The sequence below is a fragment of the Seriola aureovittata genome, chromosome 19 (genome assembly GCF_021018895.1).
Source record: "Seriola aureovittata isolate HTS-2021-v1 ecotype China chromosome 19, ASM2101889v1, whole genome shotgun sequence".
Classification (NCBI taxonomy): domain Eukaryota; kingdom Metazoa; phylum Chordata; class Actinopteri; order Carangiformes; family Carangidae; genus Seriola; species Seriola aureovittata.
The window spans coordinates 18,558,068-18,579,121 of NC_079382.1; the positions used below are offsets into that span (position 1 = coordinate 18,558,068).

At 41.4% G+C, this 21,054-nt stretch overlaps 1 protein-coding gene across 1 annotated transcript in view; it reads left to right on the top strand.

The window, feature by feature from the left end:
- Window positions 1–21,054, top strand: part of map3k5 (mitogen-activated protein kinase kinase kinase 5) — a 65,097-nt gene that overhangs the window by 14,132 nt on the left and 29,911 nt on the right. Inside the window, exons 2-6 of the mRNA XM_056405654.1 lie at window positions 4,534–4,673; window positions 7,789–7,812; window positions 12,294–12,487; window positions 15,087–15,255; window positions 16,436–16,542. Of these exons, the coding sequence (XP_056261629.1) occupies window positions 4,534–4,673; window positions 7,789–7,812; window positions 12,294–12,487; window positions 15,087–15,255; window positions 16,436–16,542 (634 nt within the window). The remainder of the gene's footprint in view (window positions 1–4,533; window positions 4,674–7,788; window positions 7,813–12,293; window positions 12,488–15,086; window positions 15,256–16,435; window positions 16,543–21,054) is intronic.

Genomic DNA, 21,054 nt, shown 5'->3' on the forward strand with positions numbered 1-21,054 from the left:
GCTTGTGTTTTGCCCCCTTTCTTTCTTTCTTTTTTTTTCATGTGCGCACACTGTCGGCCGTGTTCTTCAACAGCCATATTAACCCTGCCCTGTGACAAACCGCAAACATTTTTACTTCCATTCGCGTGAAGCAGGTGAGGTTTTCAAGCAGAGCTATGCAAAATTGCCCCACCCAAGTCATATCTACACTTGAAAACGCTGCACTGAAAATACATCTGTATATTACGCCGTTACCCTTTAATGGCCTGTTTGTATTAAAATCTTGCTCAGATGTTATATTGATGGGTCTCCTGCCAGAGAAATGAGACTAGCTTATCTTTTATTCATCAGACAACCAGTGCTGTCTGGATGTTGACATTCAGTTGCACCTTGTGTGCATTTTATCTTCCTCCCTGCAAGTAAGAGCAAGGAGGAAGAGAAATAGCCTTTTATTCCGTGTTTGCTCAGGAATCTTAAGGTTTGTAGTGAGATTAAGAATGGTGTACAAAGCATTTCTATTGTTTACTTTCAGTCAGGTCCAACAAAATACACCAGTTGGAGCCAGTCAGTCTTGGTTTGGACATTTAATAATGTCCAAACTGATTTACTGATGATATCACTGATAGGGATACGTCACAGATGTGGAACTAACAAGTGGTTGTTAAGCAGAGGTCAGTCCAAATGAGGATTAAGGTGTACTTTCCCTCTCCGCCTTAGACGTCAGAAAGTGAAACCTAACTTGCACTCAATCAGGGAGCAGAGATCCTGATGCGAAGATGCTGGCGGCTCATCCAGAGAACAAAACCCTCTTGATCGTCCGCATCACTGCACAGAGCTGCGGAGCTTCAAATCCCTTATATCCTGTCCTGTGCCCACTTGGCTGTAATGAAAATGTGAGGCTGGTTTCCAAAGCTGGCGTTGAGGAAGGAGGTTGATGAGATGAGAATCTCTGAGGCCGGCAACAAGTACCTGCCTGTTCCTGGTCGAATTTGCATGTGCTGATGAGGAGTGTGTAAAGCTGCAGAGGCCCTTCATCACCGACAGAAAGCTCTCCACTACGACAATCAGCCTGCCTTTGATAGGCTTTTCTCCGTAGTGTTGTGTTGTGTTGGCCTGCAGCCGCAGAGCCACTGGATTACATCGACAGCTTAATGTTAAATGTGCATTCAAATTGTGAGTCTTCACATGGATGCTGTCAGTGAGTGATTTATTCTGATCGAACTGGTTTTCATGCCACTCGGGTGGAGCAGAACAAGCTGTAGAGACAACACCAACATATTATCACCGTGTGGAGCTGTTAATCAAGAGCGTCTGCTTCAGCTGGAAACACGGCTGATGAGGGCGACGTGCGTGAATCAGAACATTAAAGCTGCAGAGGAGACGCCAAAACAATGAGCTAAAAGATGCTGAAATGCTCATTAGAGCTAAAATGTGGTCGTTTTCTCTGGATGTGTTGCTACCAAAGACCCTTTTTACATTAGACAGTGATTTAATCTTTTTTTTTATTGAATTTAATCTATTGTTAACACAAGTGCAGCTCTAAGTAATCTTAGAGTCTCACTTCTTAAAATGCAAACTGCATGTGCAGGTGCAAGTCAAAATGCCTTTGAGCAGAGCGTTTGAACATTTTCCCCTAATAGTGTTTTAGTAAAGCTGAGTCTCACACACACACCAGACTTCAGAGAAATAGAAATATGTAAATGTAAATGTAACGGGTTTGTACCTGACCCCTGCCCCAATCCCTCCGCCAAGTTTGATGCAAATGGGTTCAGCACTTTTTGTGTAATCCTCCAGACAAATAAACAAACCCAGGTGGAAACATATTCTCCTTTGCTGAGGTAATACATTTAATAATTAGGTATTTATGGTATATTGTTGTGGTGGATATGTCTGACACTGTCTTATTTATTTTTACCTTCTTCATTCTGACTCGAGTCCAAGTCTCAAGGGTAACCAAGGTAATTGAAAACATAGAGGCCGTCATATTTTGCAAAGATTGAAAGCAATTGTAGGCAAATTTGTGATTTTCGGATACATAAGAAAATGGTACTTGACTTGAGCCACACACTTCTTCTCCCTCAAACGTCATCAAGCTTTAAGATGATGGTAAACTTTGGTCTGTTTTGCACTGACAACATTGACAATAACCTCTCACCTCCTTAGCAATCAGAAACATGTTCAAACTCCCTGTTCAGACCTGCAGAACTAACCCAGACCACTACACATAATGCACCGCCTGCAAATGGTCAGAACAGAGCAACCCATCATCTGAGTTAGTCATAGTGTGAGCAAGTCTTTAAATCGCCCCATTGTGTTGGGATGAGTGAATGTTTTGGTGCTTTTCTGCAGTAGTAGTCCGCCCGCTCTGATGGGCGCATGCTTGAATCAGCGCATTAGGGGGGAAAAGACTCGGTCGGCTGGATCAGAGATTCTCTGCTCTTGAGCTCCGTGTAATTTGTTTGTTGACACAGAGAGGCGGATAGTTGGAAACAGATGAAAAACACAGGGTGCGGTGTTATCTCTGTGACGCTCCTCTGTCATTACTGGAGTGCAGCCCCCGGGTTGATTTGTTTTTGTTGTCATCAGCGGCTGGAGGCGGCCTCGGGGACGGCGTGCACACAGCTCCGCCTCATGTGAGGGTCTCCGTAACACCGCCATGCTTATTCTACAGGTTGATGAGTGTGTTTAACACCACACACCCAGCGTAATAACCTCCTAAATACAAGATTTGAGAGATTTATTTTGGCTGTGATATGACTATGGTTGCAGCTCCGTGGTAACACAGCAGTCTGTTTTGCCGGACTCAGGGCTGGGAACTCTCCACCCCTTCGCCAGAAGCTGTAGTCCCCGCTGGCTTGAGTGACAGTCGGCAATATTTACTTCTGTTAACCTATTGATCCTGATCATATGGCTGAGTCCAGCTGGAGTCAGCGTGGTATTTACTGTGTTTGCATTTATTGACAGTGTTGAAAAGGTGGGTGGAGCCCCCGCCATCGACGGAGTAATTCTGTTTTTCAAGAGCGTGCTTCTGAATTAGCTCCACTTGTCCCTCTGACATGAGAATCTATCACTGACAACAGACTGCAATAAAAGCTGCTGTGAGCATCACCTTTCGCAATATACAGTTTCCACTGGTGACAAATGCGTGATGTGCTTTTGTATTTGTCCATTAACCTTTGACCTCAGAGCTGTGTCTCTCTCTCCCAGAGCAATAAAGACCAGTCGATGTTGTCTATAATGAAAACCACATTTCAACAGTTAGTGACTTTCACCATTCGATTTGATGCAGGTTTTACATTAAGGTTTACACATTTGATTAAAGCTACACTGAACATTTTATTTTTGATTAGTATTCGTACACACGAAGCACATTTAATTGATCAAAATTGTTTGTATGCAATTGTAGTTTTCTCTGTCAGTCAACAAATCAATTTATTGAATAATTGTTTGAACATTGCATCACTGTTTTTTTGTTTGAAAAAAACACTTAACTTGCTAAAAGCACTTCTTACTTTAGCAACAACACTGTTTACATTTGTATAAATTTCATACAAAAATCTGCTCTTGTTTTTAACGTGTTGATCATTGGTTTTTAGAGAAGAGCTGTTGGCACAGGTTTTGCAGAGGTGTTATGATAGTTCTTCTGGAGCAGCATTTGTCACTTGTGCAAAATGAGTATAAACACAATGAGGCTATAAAGGTCGACTGGTAAATACCTCTGTTTTCGTGTTCGTGTGACAACGTTTCACGTCCCCGACAACCTCTCTAGTCTCATCTAGCCACTTGTTAGTAGCCACCTTTTTTGTCATAGAATTTAACATGTAAATGTCTTGAGCTTGTGTTAACTACAGACCTTATTTCAGGCATTTAACCAAAAACCCATTAAAAAAATGAGTTAATGAGTTTATAAACTTGTAGCATTTTCCCCTTGGTTCAGTTTGCTTTCACACAGAGAAAAATTCCATCTTACAAAACCAGGTGAGAACGTTCACTCCTCTTATTGGTCAGGTTGTCCGGCTGGAGACAGAAAGTAAACACAGGAAAAAGGTTACGGGAGCTCAAACTCGTGAGTTCACCTGCCAGTGGGATCGGATCGAGCTCAGAACTCTTTCACACCGAAAACAAACTGCTCCAGAGTTCGTTTGGGACTGAGAACATCTCCTCGAAAGGGTCTTTTGGTTCCCACACGAGTGCGATTACTGTTTTCAAACCTGCCCGAACGAATCGTACCAAGGGGGGAAATAAACCAGGGTGAAGGTGTGAAAACACCCTGAGATAATAGTGAGCTTCCATCTTTATACCAACAATTTGCATCCAATACTGTCTTTCCATTGACTTTATATACACTCACAGTGCCTTTTGAATTTACGTAACTTTCTGTGTGAACAAACCTTTATAGTTGCAGATCAATGCCCGTGGTTCCTGTAATGAGATGTTCAACAATCACATATGCGTTTGATAAATCCCCAAAATCCCCTGGCCATAGCGCATCTGTATTACTATGGTGGCAGAGACAGACGCCTAACACAACACCTGCCTGTTTCTCACCATCAGACCTGGCTGTGGTGGAGATGACGGACGCCTTCCGCCAGCCCTCGCTCTTCTACCACCTGGGAGTCAGAGAGAGCTTCAGCATGGCCAACAACATCATCCTGTACTGCGACACTAACTCCGAATCCCTCCAGTCCCTGCAGGTAAGCCGTCACTACCAACAGGAACCGGGACGATCCTGCCGCCCTCGTCACTCCTGACACATGGTCGTGATTAAAGGCTTTATTTAGGAGCAGGCGTGAGGCACGTAGGATTGACAGAAATGTAATTTGGTGGCAGCGGCACATAAACGCATCAATAATTTGATGGAAGGAAACACATTTATGAAACATTTAGAGATGGGAAGTCAGCGGTGGCCTCATTTAGTTGTGGATGAGCAAAACAAATTGGGTCTCCGAGGGAAAATCGAGTTTATCATCGAAAGACAATTGTGTTTTGTTTTTCAATTAGTGATCAACCACTAATTTAAAGTGGTATTTTTATATTTTGATGTCAGTGCTGTTCGTGCTCACCTGTTTTTATGTGTTTTGCGTTTCGATTACAATTAAAATTCAACTTCCACCAATGAGCTTCTGTTTTCAGCACTAATTGTTTGTGAACTTGAAAAACGTATCAACAGATTTCACTGAAGTTAGACCATGAGACAAGGAACAGGTTGATCTTGTTGAAGTGTTAAACCATGATGAATATCAGCAGTCATGCTAATTCGAGACGGAAAGTTAACTAATGCTGCTAACATCGTAAAAGTAAAAAACATTTCTTATAAAATAAAACCTTCAGGGGAAAAGAACAGAGGCGCAGCTTCACACAACAAAATGCTGTATAATTAGTAATAGTTTAGCAGCAGGAATATCTTCTGTCCCGTCAGATTATTTTGATAATACTTCTGATATATTTATCCATGTTGAGAGTGAATGACAGACGCGCATCAGGCCGCAGGCTGCGCTGTAGTCAGTGTGTCCTGGAAGCAACAGTTACCCACAGAATCAACTCCTCTTGGCAGTTATTTCTACAGAATAAAAGCACTCACTTAGACTCATCCACTGGCTAAAACTATTACAAGATAAGGTTTCTGGTTGTTACATGATTCCCAACGATATGCAAACATTTTTTCCGTGCATGCATTTAGTATAGATTGATTCACGACTATGTTACAGGAATCTGCAGTGGAGAGTAACAAAAAACTGTGTTCATGTTAAAATGTCCAGTTGTTGCTTTAATGGGCTGGAACGCTGTTTTGGCTGCGTCAGCATATGACAACAGTGTGAGTCTTATAGCTCCCGTGTAGCAGACGAGACGTGGTTCACGCAGTCTGAGGCCCGGGCTGAACACACCGAATAACCTCCAGCTGCAGGCGTGTTGCAGCAGAGGAACACTGACGCCTTTATAGTAGGTAGTTTGTGTAGTGAAGGGGAGTCTTATGGCGACAGGGATCGTCGGCCAGCGGCCACACTGTACTGTAGAGTCAGCGTGCACACCCTGTCAGGGGAGAGTCAAGACAAACATGATATTAAAAGCAAATGCACATTCATCGAACCTCTATTATTTATGCTTGGTAATTGCTTTAGATGGCGTTCAGTCCCGCTCCGATGCAAACTGGTACCTAATAGGCGTTTTTCCTTCCTGTGGTCTGTAGTGGTGCCCACCCGTCTGGCTGGGCGGTGGGTTCGCAGCTCCTCAACCCAACCTCTTCTCTCTGGTGGTTTCCTCTGATCTCTATCAGGCGGTGCTGTTTTAAACTCTGGGCTTTTCTTTAAATACTGGAGCTCCTTTTTAAAAAATATGCCATATTTCACTACAGAATAAAATAGTCTCTCTGTACACACAAGTTCAATCTGTTTGAGAATGAATGGAAGGTTGAGAGCTTATGATTTTCTTCACCTACTATTCTAAGGTTTGATTGTATGTGCTTGTTGTGTGCTCAGGATTTCCTTCCTTTCATTTGTGATTGCTGAAGTTCTAGGAGGACACGGTGATGCTTTGTGCCATGTAATTTAAATAAGTGAAGTGGCTGCTCTTCCTTTTTAGCAGCTCAGCCAAATCATCTAATGTGTGATGAAAGATTTGGCACCTCGGGCATTTGTGTGTCTGTGGTTTAACGATATATGTACTGTATGTGGTCCAAGTTAAAACTCCCAAAATGAATTAGGAGAAATTGTGGCAGTTGCAGAGTTGGATGGTTCGTTCATTTTAAAGCCTACATATAAAAAATGTATCAAAAAACAATCCTTCCAGGGGCAGAATATCTAGTTTTATACAACACTAAGACACATCATGTCATCGAGAGAAGTTAAAACCCTGCGCGTTTTCACACATCCACAGACCTGGCCAATCAATGCATGAAGTGGATGTGGTTGTAAAGTTTCAAGGTTGTCTCACCAACCTTCAGCAGCTCCACCCGCCCTTTTTCATGTTGAAAGATGGTGTTACGTGACCCAACAAGCACTGAAGCATTTGAGGCCTTAAGTTGTAATATTTACATTATTTAACTTGCTAAAGATTAAACAAAGACCAATACTATTTTTTTTCTATTACTAAAAAACCTTTATCTTTAGACTCAGGACAGGTTAATCATTTATCGTTCTGTAGCCTGGGGAGCTACCACCTAAACGTCAGGGATTCAGATCGTTAGGTTTTAGCTGTGTCATTCTACAGAGCGATGCCTTCCCTCCCCGAAAATTCAAATATTCATCCAATGTAGCGACACAGTCGAACGCTCGACTTGAACGGTTACAAAATAAAAAATATTTGCAAAACCTTTTGAATATTTGGAGACCTTCCTCTCTTACGTCAGGAAGTTTCGAGTCGGAATGAAGTCACAAAAATGAAAAATTGATTTGGACTGAACAGCTCTGAGAATTGGGGCAGGGGCGACGGAGCAACCCGTAAGATTTTTGGGGCAGATCCAGGACCATTTACTATGAATTAGTATGATGTTAGTATTAATATTATGATTTCACATTTTTATCCTTTCCGGTGCATCACTGGCCGCAACTGTTACGACATAATGTACGCTTACAACATCACAGCTTATCACCAGAGACATTCATTAGGTATTTCTCAACCAGCCGAACTCCCAGAAGGTCATTGTTATCATGATGAAATGTAACAGTCTCAGGTATTATGTGTTTGATTTTGGTTGAACTGGTAGTTTCTGTATTGTTTCGTTCAGTAACACTGTGTCCAGAACAGAATTGCCCTTAGGAGAAAATGTTCTTGTTGAGTCTCTAAGTGCATCTTTCTCTTCTCTTCTTTCAGGAGATAATTTGCCAGAAGAACACTGTAAGTACACAAAGCAATCTTCTTTCTTTTTTTCTTTTTTCTTCCCTCTCGCCTCTGACTTTCACACATTACTCACCCATTGCTCACACATCACACATATTATGTGGTGCAAAGAATATGCTTTTCTACAACATGCATGGAGCACAGTGTCTAGCACCTTATGCTTCTCCTCTCTGTGTTTGTAAAGGTTTTCTCCTCTGCAGCCCACTTTTGTTCAGGAGCTGTGATAAATACTCCGTTTCACAGAAATTAAAAATAAAAAAAAAAATAAAAAAAACATCTTCTCTTTCAATTTCTAGATGTTTTTTCTCAGGTGACAGCCGGTTCAGGAGTTACTGCATGGGCACAAGCATTATGACAATTTGACTTGCAAAAGCTGCAGCATTCAAATAAGGAGCCGACTTAAAACTAAGGAAATCCTGTTCTTTACTGAGTCACATCCTACTGTAGATCCTGATACAATAGCATGTGTACATACAGTATAGCATATGTTATTAGTGCAGTGTGTAGAGGACAAACCCTGTAGTTTGGTCATTATAAACCACCGATGAGCCTTATTACAACCCCAGTTTGCATAGTGGCTGCCAACTATTGCCACAACAGTGAAAAGATGTTTTTGTCATTGATTATTTTGACTAACCAACAGTCAAAAACTCTAAATAATTCAATTTGCAGTGATATTAAACAGAGAAAAGCAGAAAAATCTCTCATCTTAGAAGCTGGGAGTAAGAAATGTTTTGCATTCCTGCTTGATAAATCTCCTAAAATCATTATTCACTTATCAAAATTGGAAAATTGATTTGACTAATTGATCACAAAGTAAAGCACAGTGTGATCAAAGCAGCAGGAGCAGGCTGATTGTTGTCCAGGAGTCCATGGTCAGGACTCAGATGAAAGGCTTATCTCTCTTAAGTGGCTTTTCAAAGTGGAAGGAGGTGGTACCTGTGAGGCATGAAATGTACTGATCTCTGACACTGACGCGTACCATGTGAGAAGAGCTGATTATCACTCACAGTGTGAGAGTGTGAGCTCACTGAGCTCCCTCATGTGCACTCGCTGTCTTTGTTCCTGCTCGTATTAAGGCACCCAGCTGCCCTCTGCACTGCTGCGTGTGCTCTAAACGATCCCTCTGTGCTGGTTGTAAGTGTGCTTGAAGTGCAATAGCTGCAAAGTTTGTATTCATTTATATTTTCCATCTGTTTGATGTTGTTTTTTTGTTTTTTTTTCCTGCATGCTCCGTAATTAACAAAATGTTTATACTGTCTGAGTTTTAATCACTCTCATTCCCATTCAGTGCCACACAGCAAATAAAGCAGTAAACTTTCACAGCTCAAAATACGCTCTGATCTCTCTTCTAATCCTGGGCTGAACAATTTATCAAAGTATTATTGAAATCAAAATATGACCCAGTACAATATCCAAATCACAGGAGCTGCAGGGTTTTTTTTGTTTGACAAAGTTAAAATGTGTCACAACAATCCAGAAATGAAACATTATGGTGTTACAAAGACCTACACCTTGTATTCTTTGTGTTCAGACCCGTGCAAAAATCACATCATCTAGTTAGTTTATACTATTTCAATCAGGAGAGACGTCGTTCTGAGTGAGCGAATAAACTTTTATTGCCATGTGCAAAACCAGGGAGGAAAAGTGAGAGATGGGAGAGTCTTTGGCGATTGGACCCTCACCACACTTGAAAGGGGGTGAGGCTGTGTGAAGTATAGAAACCCCTTTTTAAAGTTTGACAGCGACAGCATGATTGGCTGGTTGAGATCTTGGTGAAATCTGATCACAAGATGTGGGGTGGGAGAGAGCGAGAGAGAGAGAATTGTAACCTTCCTGATTGAACTTGCACTTCGCTTGATTTAAGGAAAATTTAAGACCAGACTCTGTTTGGCTGCTTGTCTTTCACTTTTAACTTCCCCAAAGCCACAGAGTGGGAGAAATGTCGAGCCTGACAGCTGCTGTTACAGTCGCCAAGCTATGATTGGACATCATGCTGGTCGGGGAGGAACAAACAAATGCACTACAGGTGCATGTGCTCGATTATTCTCTGCTGTTACAAAAGCATGTGTTGCTAATTCGTTTTAACTAAGTGCATTTAACAACCCACCATGATAGTAGAAAACCCAGGCAATTAGCCTCTGTTGGTGTACATTAAATTACTGTAATTGCATACACATTCATTCCTTTGTGTTGGTGTAAGTTCACTCACTGTAGCAACCCACTGACTTCAGATCTGCAGCATCCGCAGCCCACAGGTACAAACTCTGAAAGCTTCAGGCCTGGGTGGAAGAGGCCGTGTTAGTCATGACTACCTCAATGGGTTAATGGCTGTTGAAACAGTCATATAAATGAAGTGCTATTAGTTGTAGTCAGCTCTGTGTGTGTGTGTGTATGTGTGTGTGTGTCTGTGTCTCTGTGAAGAAGGTGAGTGAGTAGGCATGCGGCTCCAATTCAATCCTGCTGTAACTGCAAATGGACAGATGGACCATCGGCAAGGCTAACAACCCAGATGACTCACTCGCTGAATAACCGACTCGCTCTCAGTCACATTCACCAGATTTCCCCGTGAGCCGGCGCCGTCACATGTGTTTCACTCGTGGCTCAGAAACCTGTTAACCTGTGTGCAGACTAGCGGAGGTTAGCTTCGAATGACCTGCAGCCGCTCTGAAATATGCATCATGCCGTCATGTGATCCCCATGACGGCATGAATCACACACACACACACATACACACACACAGGGGAGAGCTAATTATAGTGTCAGGGTTTTGCAACTGTGTGGTTACACCTAACAGAAACAGGGGTCACAGGTTTATTTCTGAAAGGCTTGCAGTGCCATTGAAGCGACCAGTGATGTCATGAACCACTGTTGCACACGAGGAAGTAGTTATGGCTTTCATTGTTTCAAAAGTGCACTTTCCTTTCACTTCCTTTTTTCAGTCTGCAGTGAGAGCAGCAGCAGCAGCAGCGGTGTGTTTTCTAAAAGAGGCTGCTGAAAAGCTGCAACCACGGTAGAATATTAAAGCCGTCAGGATGCAGCTGGGTGGCAGCTCAATCGCCTTCAGACGCTCTCATGTTGTGTTTCACCGCACATCTGACATTCTTGGAATAGCTCTCCTTGAAAAGACCTCGGCTGCTACTTGAGGATGTGAACGGTGGTTTTCCTGCCGTCTCTTTTCTCTCTGTGCTGTCTGTAAACACCACACGCACGTGTTTCCTCTTTGTTTATTCAGCAGTGGCAGGAAACTTCAACAGGAGCATCGCGACCACTGCTGGAGAGTAATGTGAAGTTAAAACAAACACAGATACAGAAATCTACCTCCAGACAAAACACACATGACAAGAATTAGAGCTCAGTAAATAAAGAAGAACACTTTTGGTACGACTGCAGCTGAAACTGAAACAGACACGAAACAAAAATGACTCCTGAATGCCTCAGCTGCAGCAAATAACCGGGTAGAGCTCTGCACCAGGTGAGCGGCGGAGACCTCTGCGTCTGCTCCATTTTCGTGAGCGCCAGGCTGCATGAACAAGTGGATTTTGTAAGCGCGCTGCTCTAAGTGTTTGTTGTTGTCAGAAAGCAGTTCCTAATGCAGGTGTCACTGCTGATGCAGATCACTCCACCCCAGCTGCTGCCTGTTTAGACCGGCTCACCGCAGACAACGCCACATATACGTATGCTAGTGTCTGTGGAGACGGATCAGAGCCGAATCCCTGTGTCATTAACTAAACAGTTCTGACCTGCCCCAGGCAATCTGCTTCCTCCACACATGATGTAATGTTTAACTGAAGTGTGTGTATAAAGTCAGCTGCACAGAGTTTTGTTTGTTACGTAATTTCGATAAGGTAACTGTTTAATGAGGGTGTGTATTGTGCAGTACTATAAATGCACACTTTGTACTGTAAGGCTATTTTTGCTTATAATACATTATACTCTCAGTTTGGTTATTAATACATATAACAGCAACAATATGCTCCATATAAGCCAGACTATAGTTTATTCTTGACCTTAAAAGTAGACGATTTTCACCACAAGGTCCTTTTACTTGCTGTTCTGGAGCTTTTGATCATGTTACGGGGCCTTCTTCAGCAGGTGGAGTTCAAGAAGAGAACAGAAGTAGATCAGGCAAAACTTTCAACTTTCAATTTTTAATCCAGCAAGGATGAAAAGTATTTAAATATCTATAATCTTAAAACCACTAGACAAACTCTATCTGCTGAGGAAGATCATGTGTTACTATTGAAAGGTCCAGGAAACCTACTAAATGGGTCTTATAGTGTAGCTTGTTCAGTCGGTGTAAATTTGAGGAAAAACAAAAGCTTTGAATATTTTTGTTTTTTAAACAAAGTTTATACCCTTTTTTTAAAAGAGGTAAAGAATAAAGTACAGATTTCATTTGACACACTAAAATAATCCTGTGATGTTTAAATGTAGTGATATTTGTTTTCCAAAAACTGTGTCTCTTGCATCAACAGACATGCTCAGCCAACTACACCTTTATCCCGTACATGGTGACGCCCCACAACAAGGTGTATTGCTGTGAGAGCAGCCTGATGAAGGGCCTGACCGAGCTGATGCAGCCCAGCTTCGAGATGCTGCTGGGACCCATCTGCATGCCCCTGCTGGACCGCTTCATCCAGCTTCTCAAAGTGTCGCAGGCCAACTCCCAGTAAGTACAGCGATGGGCGGACAATCCACTTCGATGCACTTACACACAAGCTATTGAGACTATATACATCACTGCCACCAATACGTAGCACATAAAGAATGATAAACAATACAAACATCCTGTTTTTGAGGTCAGTACTGCTGTACGACAGCAGAGACCACTAACTGCAGAAGCAATGAAAATGAGGAAACATTATTTCAAGTTTTTAAGCTTTCTTGCGACAAATAGAAAAGTGGTAAAGCCTTAATTTTATGCCGTCTATGCTACAAAAAGACGTAAAAAATGCAGATATTACGCTTGGCCTTGGATCATGAAGGGGAACACACAGTAAAATGTGTATCTCTTTCTGTATAATATTAATATTTTAAATCACGAAAACAATTTAATATGTGGTTTAACCAAACCAAATCACCTAATTCATCAAAAGTTAAGATGACAGTATCATTGCAACCCTGCTAAGCTAACATTAGTTTCAGTTAGCGGGAGTTTTAGCAGTTTTTTCCCCGTTGTGATTGGATTTAGCTAGCTACTGCCTCATTTAGTGATGTGGGAAAACACACTTAATTGTCTGTTCATGAAAATGTAAATGTTCAATCACTTTTCACAGAAGGGGAAAATTCAGCAAGTAAAGTTAGTTTTAGCTTAAGCTAAGGCTAACCGTATCTGTCCTGCTTTAGCTAGCTGTCTAGTTTCCTTTCACTCTGGAAGTTACACACTGGTTTGTAAGGAAATTATACATTCCTGTGGTTTATCAGTCTCTTTTAGGTTAAAACAGATGCTAAAAGTTCAGGCAGATCCCTGTCCTAACTCAGTTTTGACCAGAGAAGCAGTTGCTGCGTCTTGGCTTTGTAGGGCTGAATAGACTTAACGGTTATTTCCCTGCAATCACGAAAATGTTAATGATCATCCTTGGTGCTGGAAATTGTTGAAGGAAACACTACTGACAACATAACAATAGTGATGACAAAGCAGTGGGTTTTAGGATGAGGAAGAAGAAGAGAAAAATCTATTTAAAGCTTAATTTCTGCAAACAAGAAGTTCCTCTGAAAGGAGTGTAACATTAGTGCTAATGACAGGGCACATGTGAAATGCCCAAAAACTGCCCAAATTTCCTTGTTTGTAGTTTGAAGCAAAGGTTATTCAGGGAAACAATGTTCAACTGTTTAATGTATTAAATGCAAACTAAGGTGAAGGCTGACAAATTAGGTACTTTACAGATGAGGATCTTCTTAAGTTCCTGTAGAGGACATTTGTTGCTTCTAGGTGTTTATGTTTGAGCAGCACTGTGACTGTTTTTCAGCACAGGTCTTTGTTTTACTGTCCCACTCTTCCTTTTTTTTTTTTACTTGCTGTAATTATTTTTATGTGGTGCATCCCTCAACTTTGACTTGCGTGGTGATTTGCATTTTTTAAAAAAAACATTTACACCGCCTCAGTTGCTGGGGTAATATTTTAGGCTTTCCTGCCAACAGGCAATGAAGCTGCCAGTTAGTTGAAGCTCAGCTCCAGGAATAGTGACTCAGGTTTTACAGGCAGAAAAGAAAAAAGTGCACTTTGATGAAGCGTTTGTCTCCTGGAGACCAGCATCTATGAATCTCTGTGCTGTGTTCGCCGGTTATAACCAGCGAACACAGCAGACAGATTTAAGCTCAGCCGTTGCTGGAATCTGACCTAAATGCATACTGTACATTGTGTGAAGGACTACTGTAATACCTATTTATAACCAACCAGCTACATAGTAAATGCATTATGCCTCATGGCTCTGAGACCTGTGCTATGAACTGACAGTGTGCTTTACTGTGTGGACTGTACTGCAATGGGCTGACATCGGCCTTTTAAATAAATCAGTGTATTCATCGGTGTCAGTGTTGCCTCGTTCCAATGTCATGTAGGTTTAATTTCAAGCTAATTTAATTTTAGTCAGCAGACTCACATGGAACGGATTTATTATGGGAATAAGAGTTTGTACTGAGCATTTATTTGAAATTTAGTCTTTAACCTTGTCACTCTCTTCAAGGTAAACTGAATTCAGCAGAGAAGCAACAATAATCCGCAGAAGACGATCATTTGTTCATGGATCTTTTCAAATTTTTTTTACTTTAGTTCTGAATTTTGAAACAAGGTTATGAATCTGAATAAGAGTTTAGTGCTATAGCTCTCAATAATCGACACTTTTATAAAAAATATCTGTGATATAGATTAATTTCATGTATGTAATATTCTGTATGTAGACTTAATTTAAGACTTAAAGATTTCACTGGAGAACAATCGGAAGTTATGCAATTGTGTAACAGTGAAGTATCAGCAACAGTAAGAAAATGCAGGAAATTAAGTGAAACTCCAATCATGTTGGAATAGCACCTTAGGGAGATTCGTAGGTACATAAAACAATTTGATTAGTCTGGTGTTAATTGGATTTTTTTTTATTGATGTTGTTTATCTTGAATAAATAGCGGAGCATGCTAGCACAGAACATCTGCTTTTTAGTCAAAGGAAGCATGTCATGACATGATAAGTTTAAATAAGAGAAGCCGAGGTAGCTTTTACGTAGACGTGTTGCTGTATCTCATACTTATAACCAATGTTTTTTGTCCTCCAGTCAGTATTTCCGTGAGACGATTCTGAACGAGATCCGGAAAGCTCGTGAGCTGTACACTGGCATGGAGCTGGCTGCCGAGCTCAACCGAATCCAACAGAGGCTGGACAACGTGGAGTGCCTCTCAGTCGACATCGTCATCAACCTGCTGCTGACGTACAGGGACATCCAGGTACGGCTTCTCTCTGAACATCAACATGGCGTCCTCGCTTTGAGTAATTAACACACGAGATCCTTGTGGAGACAGTTGTTAGTTGCTGGTTAGATGCATGTGACAATATTGGCTTCTTTTACCGAAAGGAGCAATCTTTATTTACATCAGTTTCATGCAATTCAACATCTGCTTTTACCAGAGGCAGAAGAGTTTAACTCCATTCATACTGATCGTTGTTTCCCGCAAGAAAAACCATGTGTGGCGGCAGAGAAAACTTACTTATAGCACCTTTTAATGTCTTTGACCAACAGCTGAAAAACATTCAAATTTGCAGTAGTATTAAACTGGCACAAGGAGCAAGATTTTTAATCAATTAATTATTTATCAAAATAGCTGGCAATTGATTTTCTGGCGACTGACTTATTGACTAATCATTCCAACTCTACGAAACACATGTCAGTGTCACAGAGGTCTTTATCAGGCTCTGTGAGGAAAATGACCTCGAAATCAAAAATCAATATTTTCTACGTCCACAAAACTTTATACTTCCAGTATAAACTATGAGGGAATATTAGACATTCACTAATTACTGATGCCCTTCTTAAGTTCAAACACACTGTCAGATGATCCGGGCCTGCGTGCTGATGTGCTTCACCTTGGCAGATGAAGCTGCTGTATAAACTTGCTGTGCCACTTAGAGAGAGGGCACTGCCTCAGCATCAGTCCGCCGGTGTCATTTTCTCAAACCGGGGCTGCCGCAGACCGCCTGTAGAGAGCTGTAGGCAAAGCTTTTGGTTTGCTCGTCTTAAATCTGCCGCTCTCGCCGCTTTTTAGTCATCGCATAGTGATGGCACTCACAGTCCAGATCCTCCCACTCACCATAGGCAGCACCCAGACTCATAAATCATTCATTAGAACAACAAGCATTGAGGACTCGCTGAATTATTCAACGAGCTTTGGGTATAGTGACTATGTAGGCAAGTAGGAGCAGCAAAAATGTGATGAAGGGACGACTCAATTATTGAAGTGCTTTTGGTGTTAAGCAGACAGTTGATTCTCAGACAGAATGAATAAAAGGACATCACAAACGCTGCCTCTGGCCTCAGGGAAGCTCAGTACCTTGATGAGTTGGGGGTGCAGGTTTGGAGGTCACAGGGTGAAAAGTGCAACGGGGGCTCATCACTGTGTTCCTCACTAGGATTATGAGTCCATCGTGAAGCTGGTGGAGACCCTGGAGAAGCTTCCGACCTTTGACCCCGTGGCTCATCCGCATGTGAAGTTCCACTACGCCTTTGCACTGAATCGGTGAGATGGCGAGCACGACAACATCCAACCACACACACACACACACACACTTTGCCTGTATCTTAGATATTTCTGAATATTTGGATTCATCTATTCATTGTATTCATCAAATTCCACATATGGTTTGAAATGAATTTAGTTCAAATGAATTCAGCTGGGTGCTATATATTGATGTCCGAAGAAAATACTCCTTTCCGATTGCCTTATAGAATGAAGCAAAGATCGATTAATAGCATCCAAGTACATTAAACTGCAAGTAACCATAGCAACAATACTTATTCGGACTAAATGCTATGCTACCAAATAATGACTTTCACTGAAAGTGGCCTGAATATTAGATGAATTACACAGAAATGACAAAAGAAGAAATGGAAGTAAGATTTGAACCTGGTTTTTCTTTGGTAATTGGCGCATCACTCTCCGGCTTTAGCTTATCCCTCATGTCCATGTATCACGACAACCTGCTGGCTAAAGTATATAGTAAATATACATATATAATGATAATTACTTTTATTATATATTTATTTTAGTAGTTTACTGTAGGTTTTATACAAAGGTCCCTAACTCTATAAAACCAGGGACAGTGTGGTTTTATGGGGAACCAACAGGTATGTTTTTGGTCTTAGAGGCAGCATTTACCATCTGTTAGCAGCAGCAGTGGATCCTAAAATGCAGTTTTGAGTTCATCTGTTGGATCTGAAAGGGTTTTCTTTTCTCTTTATTTTTAATGCAGCAGTAACTTCAGGTTCCCAAGCAGCAGTGATATTATTAGTCGCATGTGTGCAGTTACAGATGTACAAAACAGGGAGGTTTTGACTGCCTGTTTCTCACCAGCCGCTCTTCTTGTAAACTTCCTGCGGTTTTCGAGGTGCCACTGGCTCAAACAGCAATAAAGCGTGCTGTTCTTTAATTTGGCAGCAACTGGAAAATGTTTCTGCAGGGTGCCGAGATGTCCGTGTGTTTGCTGGCACTGTCTGGCCCATTATCAGGGTGTGATATTGAGGTTGTTTTTTGGTTTTGGTTTTGTTTTTTCTGACATTCTGAGAGACAGATTCATGCGATAACTGTTGATGACAGCAGAGTCTCCCTCTGTCGTGAAGCTGAGGCGCTTTCCTCAGGTTTATAGCAGGACGTCATGAGTAGAGCCAAAGGCTGTAGGAGGTCTTTTATGTCAGCTTACCTTTTCAAGAAAGCCAGAGGAGTCTCTGTTACTACGACAACAGCTGTTGCATGCGATTGTTACGTGATGTGACCGTGGTTTCAGATGATTTTATGTTGCTCTTGTTTAGATAAAAATGTGGTTGATAAGGCAAAAAGATTATTTGGACAGTGGTGGGAGACGTAGATCTTATACTTACGTTAAAGTAGAAACAGCAGTGTCAAAATTTTACTTGAATTTGAATTTATTAGTACAAATATTAGTTTCAAAATGTACCAGATGAAAAAGTACAGTTGTTATACAGTTTGGCCTTAGTCCAAGGTTGTAGTGGTCTGTACAATAAAATAATAAAGCTGAGAAATGAGTGTGAAACTGAATGAAACCTTTATCTGAAGTGGAGTTATATAAGTCATTACCTTGACGTTTCACTGCGTTCTGACTCTATGAACCTGACGATTATCAATATTCAGCCTTAATAAACACTTAATGATTGATCTGGAGTAGGTGCTCTGCTTCTAAATGAATCTGCCAGCTTGAAGTGAGTGTTTGACTAATTGGCTTCAGCCTCTCGTCCGCCGCAGGGCAGCGTCAGGCACGTGAGCGCTGAGCGCTGCTCGGATGTCTGACCGAGCGATGGAACAATCTCCTCCATCCAAAATACCCATCAACCCTCTGGAGGGGAAGAAAGAGAGAGAAATGGAGAGATGCGTAGAGGAGAGAGCAGGTCATGTCTCCCTGAGCGCTCTTCCCTCTGGACGGTTTCCATGGTAATAGCTGGCAGCTCATATGTTTTATTTAACCTTCACGCCCCGGAGAGAAGCCACTTAATGTCAGTCAGCATTATTTTTTTTCTATGACTATCACACATTGTGCCCACGTGAGACGCAACTTGACGGATAACACCACTCGTTTCTTTCTAAAAGTCTGTGTCCTGCCACGATCAGTAACTGAAGATCTCGGCCTGATTTGAAATTTCATACCTCGGAACAGAGTCGACACTGTGCTGCATAATTTACAATGATAATGAGGAAACAGATTTTTTCTGAAGCTTTCAGTGACCTTTGTTGATATTAATCCTCCATATGTTATGTAATGACAAATGTGTTGACAAAATGTGAGAATCAGCTTCATTAACGGTCTCTTTGTCCCTACTGATGAATAGATCGAGGTAATTAATGATTAATGTATAATGGGCATAAATGAGGGCACTTTATGCAGCTCAAGTGGCTCTTTGACTTCATCTCATTGCTGTGGCTCTAATGCACTGCAAGTCAAGAGATAACTTGTGAATTTAAATAGTGCTGATGTCTGCGCTGACTATATTCAACTTTCTGTAGTTGTCACTATCAAGAGCTGTTGCTGTGTTCACTTGATATTGTGTAAATCATAATTTACAAGCAGCCGAAGAGGAGATTTTGGAAAATGTCTGACAGTGATGACATTTGCCACAGTTTGAGACTGTTTTGAAGAAGAGCTGCGAACGCAACAATAAGGGTCGTTTCTGAGAACGACTGATGCAGGAAACACTTCAGAGTAACGCTGCAGAGAAGCTTCTGAATCTGCCCAAACAATCAGACAGAAACAAACCCCCCCCCCCCCCCCCCCCCCCCCCAATTAAGTGATAGTTTGAACATCTTTATCTCCCCAAGTCAACGTAACTTTTGCTCCTAGTTGCATCAGGTGGCACCTCTTAATTTGCCATGATGACTCCCCGTGGATTGATGATGTGATCCTAAAACGTGCATCTTTATCTCATATAACAACATTTTTAAACTGATGATATTTCCTGTCTAGTGTTCAGTCACATCTGACCTTTTTGTCCTCATACATCATCACGTGTCATGCGTGACAGTCCACCCTCTCTGATATAAATGGATGCAAACCTCTCAGTCTAACACATTACAAGTCAACAGCAGCAACATGTCAGCGCCCCCCCCCCACCAGAATGACCATGAAGTTGAAATTTAACATTATAGCCTTCATTCAGTCAGGGGTTATTCTATCAGATGTAGTTAAATGTTCCCTAATAAGCTGATGACTGAGAACTAATTACATGTGTGAGTCACTGACAGTCAATTAACCTTTGATAGATTTGTCAAGATGTCATCTGCCCAGCTGAACATTACTTCTGTTTGCTTTTTCTAACGCAGCAGAAGCATTAAACTCGTCTTCCCTGGACTCTGAGCGATCGCAGCAGGAAATTGAAAAAAGCTTTCATGAAGAGACATTTGCGTAATTTAACTAATTAAGGCCTCAAGAGGTTGCAGTTCATTTCCTGACGTGAGAGTCTTTCTCCCTTTTGTTATTTTTGAATGGGTTACCTATTATAAAGCCTCAATTATTCCCTCTCAGGTTCGTTTTAACAGAACCGTCTGTACCTGAATGATGCCCAGTTGGACCTCCAGAAACAAAGGTGGCGCTTTTTTTAAATGAACCCAGTAACCTCAGTAATTCAAGTCAGGCTCCTAATGGAGTCCTGTGTGCCAGATATCATGTCCCACAACAATGGCTGTGCAGCAGTTTCCTAGCTACACACAGCAAACAACCGCTGTGATTATTTCATTACGCAATAATATACAAGATCTTGTGCAGATTTTTTCATCATTATCCAATCACTCCACACTATATATGTTTCATCATGTTATACAAATTGTATTCTTTATGCTATCATCAAGAATACTAATATTTTGTGTGTGTTTTGTTTTGTAATAATGTTTTTTGGCAACAACATTAACACTTAGAGACAGTTTTATCAATGAAAAGCAGCTTCTCCTGATGTTACACATCAGCTCAGGGCTACATTAGCCACTAACACATCTGACTCTCTGAGTCTGTCAGCGGTGGAGTTGCATTGTGGGTAATGTAGGCAGCAGGTTTTGACAAGCTAGGAGAATGCGTGGAATGTGCTGCACCGACTCCGATCCACCTTCGGGAACCAGGGCTGGAGAGTTCTTTAATGCATAAGCCCAAACCCAGCTCTCGACCACAAGCAAACCTCTGACAAAGATGTGGATAAAGTGCTTGGGAGTAGCATAGTGTTACTGTTTTATAACTCCCATTGTTGTTAAATAAGAGATGGCATGCCACCTGTTACATATTACATGAGCTGGGATCACATGGAAACTCCAGTAGTTTATCCAAAAGTAGAAAACCACAGAGTGTTTACATGACGAATGTTAATCTGTGAAATTGACCGTGAAAGATTTAAACCATCCGTTTGAAATTTGATTCATTTTCTGTCTGAATGAGCCAATTCTTGTATTTTTATGAGCCATTTTTATTCTCATTCATATCTTTTATCCTGATGAATTCTGTTGAATTTCAGTAAAAATGCAGCTAATTTCACCTTTAGA